We start from the raw sequence: 7,917 nt of genomic DNA, 5'->3' as shown, positions 1-7,917 counted from the left end.
TATAATTTGGGGGTGCAATAGAGATTTCGCCTAGGGCGTCAAAATGGCTAGAAACGGCCCTGATTGTGAGCCTATGCTTTTCCACGACAAAAAAGCTAATAAAACTAGAAAAATGCAGCAATTCTCTGGTGGTATTTTAATGATTGGTTGGGTCGTTATTCAGCCCTTCAAAATTCTCAACATACAGCCCACCTCAGACTGCTTTTAATGCAAATATTACATCAGAGTCGGGGCTCAGGGCCAGATCCCATAGACAGATAGCTCAACTACTCATCTATCTATCTATGACATCTGGTCCTATTCTGAGAAATGTCATGCCATCTTTCAGTAGCGAAACTATTTATTTGTAGAAATAGCATGGGAAGCGCTGATAAGTTTCTGTGAACGAGTCTGTGGGTACATTTGTGTGCATTGTGGAGAAAGTATGAGAAAGATTTTGTTTTTTATAAATAATAAAAAGTAATTTCATAAAAAAAAAATGTCATTTGTCATTTATATCATGTTTGTCATATTTATTTGCTTGATCGGGGTCCTTTTGATTCTTTTGTTGTGGTAGGCTGCATAAAGCGTTAAAATAACTGAAATAACATTTTGAAAAAAATCTAAAAATCAAGAATTTTACAAAGCCACAGTATAACCTTTAATAATATGTGCTGATTAAGTTTACTTATCGCTCCATGTCTTTTAGTCATCATGACTCCATGACATAAGAAGTAGGAGAGAGAAATCAGTCCTCATCAGAATGAACATCCTGCATCAAAATAGATCTTGGCCTTTTAGGAAAGACTTAGGTTACAAACTGCAGATGTATTATGTACTGTAAATTATTAAAGACCCAAAATGCATGCATACATGCTTCAATTTTTATCATCTAGACCATCTTTTCTCTGAAGGTAGGACCGGAAGTATTAACAGGAACAATATCTTTTCATCACTGTGTTGCTCATTTTACAAGAAAAAAACTAAAAACCTGTATGGGAAACCCAGTGTCTCCGCCCACCTTCAAACTATATTTATACAGTGTTTTGTCAGTCAGAGCTCACTGAGTGTCTTCATGATGACCATCATCTCTCTGCTCCTGCTGACCTCTCTGCTGCCACACCTGACCTTCACTGGTGAGACTGATTCAAAATAGCATTAATTACGATTGTTATGTGCTGGATAAGCTGACTGACAGCAGTATCTCTCTCTCAGCTCATGTGAATGTGGGTATAGTGAACGGCACAGAAGCAAAACCCCACTCCAGACCTTACATGGTTTCTATTCAATCGAATGAGATACATGTCTGTGGTGGGTTCCTTATTTCTGATGAGTTTGTGTTGACTGCTGCACATTGCTGGAACGGGTGAGATGTTTTTGTCGCGTTACAATCATTTTGGCTGGCATAGTAACTACAATTGTATGATAAAACTGAGCATCATGACTTTCTCTTTCAACAGATCTGAGATTCTGACAGTTGTGGTTGGTGCTCATGACTTAAGGAAAAGTACGAATTCAGATCGTATTGGAGTGAAGTCCTACATCCCACATCCAAGCTATATTTCTCATTTTTCTTGGAATGACATCATGCTTTTGAAGGTAACAACCTGTGATACATTTAGTTGTTCTCAACTTCACAAATGGCAGTATAATCAACTGCAGTTCAGTCTTATAAAAGATAATTAAATTAAATCTGTTTGTTAATAATGGTTGTGTTTTTGAATTACAGTTACAGGAAAATGTCAACATAAACAACTATGTTAAATGGATTTCATTACCAAAGAATGGAGAAGATGTTGCGGCAAACACTCTCTGTAGTGTTGCGGGCTGGGGACAACTGGAGACTGAAGGCCCAAAGAGCGATCGTCTAATGGAGGCAAACGTGCATATAACGAATAACATAGAATGTTACAAGAAGTGGGGAGAGATGTTCTCAGTCTCACAGATGATGTGCACACATGGCCATGGTGGATCCTGCCTTGTACGTACAAAAGATGATTCACACACTTACATTAATTTATGAACCGAGTTTCAACTGATACAATGTATGTCACTGACTGTTTCTCTTTTATCTTAACAGTTTGATTCTGGGGGTCCTTTGGTTTGTGGACACACTGCAATTGGTGTCACATCTTTTGGATATAACTTACTCTGCAATTCACTTGAGAAACCTAATGTGTATATTAAGATTTCACCATATATTCCATGGATTAACAGCAAAATTTGAAATGTGAAGTGAGTTAAGTTCTTGAATTTTTCTGCATGACCTCTTTCAATAAAAGTATCACTTGGCAATCATAAATCATGAAGTGTCTTCATTGTCACACACACACACACACAATATTTTATGGGGGGTGGGGGTTGCAGTGTCAGTGTCATTGATTGGATGAATGCAGCACGTGATCAGTTTATATAACAGCATTGTGCATCCTCATATTGTATATTGCTGCTATCAATTTTTTCATAAACTGACACGACTGTTGATACAATGCACAGTGTTTCCGTGGCTTTCCAAATCACATGGATATGAGACACGCGATCGGGTGTCAGTAAGCCAATTTCACAAGAATCGGAAATGACGTCACCGCTGGTAACGTTAGTTCCGCTACAGGTATGCTGTTATTACATTAGCCCTCTGATGCATGAATTATTAAATCACAAAGTAATTTTTTTTTTACATGTTTGTTTTTACTTTTAAACAAGTGAAAAATCATGCCAAACATTTTTTTGTCAATATATTATATTTGGAGGGAGTTACATATATATACACTGTAGTGGACACCATGCATCAAATGCATAAAAAGTGAATCAATAGAACTAAATGTGTGGTCTTTAAGTTTTTAAAATATTTGCTATGTGAAAATGGTTTGAATACACATAAGAACATTCAATAACAACAAGCTATGTCATGACGGCACAGAAATGTGAAGTGTAACAGACAAAATGTAAGAGTGTGTGTCTATGGGTCAGGTGTGAGTGGGGCAGTGTGAGTGGGGGGTGGGGGTGGTGGGCTATTCATACACATGTGAGCACAAATACAAACACACACAAGCACACACACCCTCCCACCACACACTCGAACGCAATCATACACACATATATCTGCACTCATACAGTATACATGCCTACACTTTTATATGACCTAATAAATAAATATGGACTGTAAGCATTGAAATAAATGATAAAATCTGAAGACTATTTCATATTTCTGTTCAATAAAACCATTCAAGTGTAAATTATATCCTAATTTTAATAAAACACAAAATAAGGCAGAACCTATATATAGGCCCATAGGCAGAATTATACCCTATTTAACTGAAAAATCTTTTTTGTACCCGTCTGGTTTTCTGAGAATAAAAGTATTTAACACTTATTGCCGAGGTACATGGTGCATCCCCTTTTCCTGTCGCCATTTTGAATATATTATGCAATATCTCAAAACAAAAAAAATAAGACAACAATCAAATGGAATCGTAGACAAAACTTTGGGGGTTTGCCAGTTGGTGGTTTTGGACATGATGCTACATCTTAAATGGTTCAAAATGGCTTCCAAATATCTGTCCACTGTAGTGACCACGATGCATCAGAGGGTTAGTATGGTCTTAGTATATGGTCTTTACTCAAATATCACTTCTTACCTTTTCTTTCTTTTCTTGACTGTTTTACAAGTTGCTGTTTGTTACGTCCCAGAACGTATTTGTTTTTGTTCTCTTTCTCTCTCTCTCTCGCTTCCTCTACTTGCAAGTAATAGGCAATGGCCTCCATCTGTCACCAATGATTGGCTGTTAACTCTGATTGGAGGATGAGAGGGAACAGTAGAAATTTAAGCAGCATTTTCCCCACTGAACAGTGTGATTGTGTGTGGAGGCTGTATTGTGAGGTTTCGCTTCCTCCCCTAGAAGGGTTCATTTGTTGTTCATGAACTATACTTTGTTGGTTGGGTTCTCTTTAGTGAGATTGTGTTAATCCTCCTCCTGCCACATTCTACAACAATAAATCCTGTTTTCTGTTTGTAAATTAATAATAGTTTGCAAGTTAATGTAAGTTCATTACATCATTTGTATTGCTAATTTGGGACAGGGTTAATAGAGGGAGGTGCCATTTTCATTTTGGACTTGTTTTCTCCTGTTTATGTTAGTGAGGAAGTTAGTATATTTTGTTGTATTTTTCTTTTCTTTTGGTAGATTAGTTAGTTTCCCTTTTTATCAGGTAGATGGGTTACGTTTGTTGTTCTGGCCTGAGCTCCCTGTCGAAGTCTTTGAACCCTCCTGCATTTGTAAATGAGAGTTTTTTGTTTATTGGTTTATTGTTCTTGATTTAAGCAGAGGCATAGCAATAGGGCAGGCAATTGCCTGGGGCCCCGCATTTGAGGGGGCCCCCGACAGCTGACCATTTGAACAATCGGCAATGTCATTATTAATATAACATGGAGCAATAAATCTGCATCCCCCCCTAGGGGGCCCCCTCTAGGATGTGCTATCTTGCTTTTTCCTCGTGATGCGTCGCCCACCGTTTTCAAACTGGAACAGCGTTTACTCGTGCATTTGAACTCTTCAATTTAAACATGAAGAGGACTTATCCGTCTGGCAGCCAGACCCGCATTTTGAGGGGGCCCCGACAGCTGACCATTTGAACAATCGGAAATGTCATTATTAATATAACATGGAGCAATATATCTGCATCCCCCCTATGGGGCCCCCGTTTTTAAAATGGCGTGTTTACTCGTACATTTGCTAATTTAAACATGAAGAGGACTTATCCATCTGGCAGTCAGAAGCGTAAAAAGCAAGAAGAGGAGGAAAAGAGGAAACATGACAGCGGTAAATGATGGAGATAAGACTGACTTAAGGATAATTATTTGACAAACAAATGTTTTCGTTGTTAATTCCGGTTTATTTTCGTTTAATTATTTGCAAGATGAATTACTGGTAATAGTCCAATTACTAATAGGGTTACAGGGAAACAGGCTAGTTAGGGTTGCACTTAGCAACAGCATATTATGGTACCGGTGTAGTGCCGAAATTTGCACCCTGCCAGATCATGCACCCCCTAGTATTGGTAGGTTTAGGAGTAGGTGTGTGGGAGGGGTTAGGATTAGGGGTGGGGTTGGGATTAGTCAATCAGGTAGCGACTTCAACTAGGGGGTGCATAATCTGGCAGGGGTGCAGAATTTGGTTGGCAAGTTTCGGTACCAGGGATACAAACTTGTCACCTTTCGGTGAAATTTGCCGTTTTGAATTCAAAATGGGCCTTTTGTGTGATTCGTGTACCCGCTTTCAAACGTTCCTGTGTTTTTGTGCACGCGCTCTGGTTTCGAATTACAAAACCAAGTTTCTATTTCCAACGTGTTTTGCAGCGTTTAGTTTTGTAGCCAATCAAAGGGTGTGATTCGTGTAGATCCGCGTTTTTTTAAAGTGTACCAACTCAACCTGCTTGAAGTCACCCGCTTTCAAACGCTCCTGTGTGTTTTTGTGTGCATGCTCTGGTTTCGAATTACAAAACCAAAAGTTTCTATTTACGTGTTTTGCAGAGTTGAGTTTTGTAGCCAATCACAGGCATCTCTGTTGAAAGCAATGGCCAATCAGAGGTGTTTACTGTAGGTTAGTCAGAATCCGCTCTGAACTAATTTTTATGTTTATGTTATCATGTTTACCTAGATCTACACGCTCACAGATCTTCCTATTATAACAATAAGAAAGCATACACGGTGTAAATAAGGTATTTAGTTATTGATTATATCAGGAGTTTTCGCGTGAGTAAGCTTGGACAGTTGCGCCATAATGGAAGTGCCCTTTGCTCGGTGTCTCATCATTCACATTTTGAAGAAAAGTTTAAGAGGACCGTCCACGTATACTGTTTCAGGAATGACAAAGGCGAGTGTAAAAAATTACGCGAGTGAATCCACCAAATTGATACGCGATTGACGTTGATAACTGTAGCAATGGACGTAACAAACTATTTGACAAGCCGATGTCAAAACAGAGCTGCGCTTTAAGTGATGCAGAGTAAATTCAGAGAAACAAAACTACAGCAGCAACAAGTCTGTGTTGCCTTTAGCAGCTTCTACAGGTAAAGATAACTTAAAGCTCTCATTTGATGTGTCCTTTTTAGGCAATGTTTGAAAAAATACATTTTTAAATTAAATTTAAAAAAATGCCAAAATATTTAAAGCATTACTTAATTATTATACCAGTAATAATTAACTTAATTTGTAGTTAACTAGTTAAGTATTTAAATAATTTACCATACTAGGCTGTTGGTGTCTGGGATTTATTTATTTATGTATTTAGCAAAAATAAATAATTTACCAAGTAAATAGTGATAATCTTGTGAAACAAAAAAACCCAAGATTTCGTTTCCCCAGGGTTTAGAATGGCCCAGAGTGAACATTTTTAAATGAGTAAAAAAATAAATATTAGAAGAGTGGCTCATCTCCCGCCTTTATAATGTCTCTTTGAGAGCTGCAAATCTTACGTCCAATTATGAATATAATTTATATATGAATATAATGTTACATGCTTGGTGTTCATGAAAAGCCAGTTTTGATGAACTTCATGTTTTCTCATCGCCTTCTATTTTATCTGTGAGTTTTAAGGTGCAAAGCACATTTTCATCATTAATTTTCATGCTCATAGTACATGCTTAATTCTTATTGTCCGAAACCTCTGTGGCTTAAATTTAAGACCGCAAGGATTAACAAGAATAAGTCTTGCTCATGCCACAAGATTTTTTTTAGGTCAGGCAGCGCAATGTCTCCGCCCCCTTCAAACTATATTCATACGGTGTTTTGTCAGTCAGAGCTCACTGATTGTCTTCATGATGACCATCATCTCTCTGCTCCTGCTGGCCTCTCTGCTGCCACACCTGACCTTCACTGGTGAGACTGACCAAAGTACTGAATTGATTCATCTGCTGAAAATTAACTAACAGCACTCTCTTGCTCTCAGCTCATGTGAATGTGGGTATAGTGAACGGCAGGGAAGCAAAACCCCACTCCAGACCTTACATGGTTTCTATTCAGATTTCTGGGCAACACGACTGTGGTGGATTCCTCATTTCTGATCAGTGGGTCTTGACTGCTGCACATTGCTGGAACAGGTAAAAGTTTTGATTACTTTTAACTGAAACATTAAGTTAAAATCACTTTTGACAGACAAAACACCTGCAGTGCAACAATACAATGCATCATATGTCATAAATAAGCATCATGACTTCATAAATACATTTTTCCAAAACACTCTTTCAACAGATATGCGATTCTGACGGTTGTTGTTGGTGCTCATGACTTAAGCAATATTAAGATTTTGGATCGCATCAGAGTGAAGTTCTACATCCCGCATCCAGGCTACTTAATCAGTTCTTTGCGGAATGACATCATGCTTTTGATGGTAAACATCATACTACTTGTTACTACCATCATACAATATCTGGTCAGGAAACAGATTTTGAATAACATTCTGTATGACTTTCTTTTGCAATTTCTTGCTAAAAATACAAGAAGGGACTTACTTTCTAACCTTTGGAATACAACAAGTGCCTGTGGTTTCTTGTGGTTGTTATATATATATATATATATATATATAACAACCACAAGAAACCACAGGCACTTGTTGTATTCCAAAGGTTAGAAAGTAAGTCCCTTCTTGTATTTTTAGCAAGAAATTGCAAAAGAAAGTCATACAGAATGTTATTCAAAATCTGTTTCCTGACCAGATATTGTATGATGGTAGTAACAAGTAGTATGATGTTTACCATCAAAAGCATGATGTCATTCCGCAAAGAACTGATTAAGTAGCCTGGATGCGGGATGTAGAACTTCACTCTGATGCGATCCAAAATCTTAATATTGCTTAAGTCATGAGCACCAACAACAACCGTCAGAATCGCATATCTGTTGAAAGAGAGTTTTGGAAAACTGTATTTATGAAGTCATGATGC

At 37.8% G+C, this 7,917-nt stretch overlaps 2 protein-coding genes across 2 annotated transcripts in view; both read left to right on the top strand.

The window, feature by feature from the left end:
- Positions 1–1,057: 1,057 nt before the first annotated feature.
- Positions 1,058–2,266, top strand: LOC107655218 (mast cell protease 3-like). The gene is made up of 5 exons (XM_016442652.1): positions 1,058–1,115; positions 1,195–1,345; positions 1,440–1,578; positions 1,709–1,960; positions 2,060–2,266. The coding sequence occupies exons 1-5, from the start codon at positions 1,058–1,060 to the stop codon at positions 2,204–2,206; spliced, it is 747 nt and encodes a 248-aa protein (XP_016298138.1). The 3' UTR covers positions 2,207–2,266.
- Positions 2,267–6,769: 4,503 nt separating this feature from the next.
- LOC107655191 (complement factor D-like) overlaps positions 6,770–7,917 on the top strand; it is a 2,727-nt gene continuing 1,579 nt past the window's right edge. The window contains exons 1-3 of the mRNA XM_016442612.1: positions 6,770–6,856; positions 6,927–7,077; positions 7,229–7,367. Of these exons, the coding sequence (XP_016298098.1) occupies positions 6,796–6,856; positions 6,927–7,077; positions 7,229–7,367 (351 nt within the window). The 5' untranslated portion in view covers positions 6,770–6,795. The remainder of the gene's footprint in view (positions 6,857–6,926; positions 7,078–7,228; positions 7,368–7,917) is intronic.

The sequence above is a fragment of the Sinocyclocheilus anshuiensis genome, unplaced genomic scaffold (assembly GCF_001515605.1).
Source record: "Sinocyclocheilus anshuiensis isolate Anshui unplaced genomic scaffold, SAMN03320099.WGS_v1.1 scaffold735, whole genome shotgun sequence".
In the NCBI taxonomy this organism is placed as follows: Eukaryota; Metazoa; Chordata; class Actinopteri; order Cypriniformes; family Cyprinidae; genus Sinocyclocheilus; species Sinocyclocheilus anshuiensis.
Note: the sequence above shows the minus strand (reverse complement) of the source record. Positions and strands in the feature narration are given on the sequence as shown.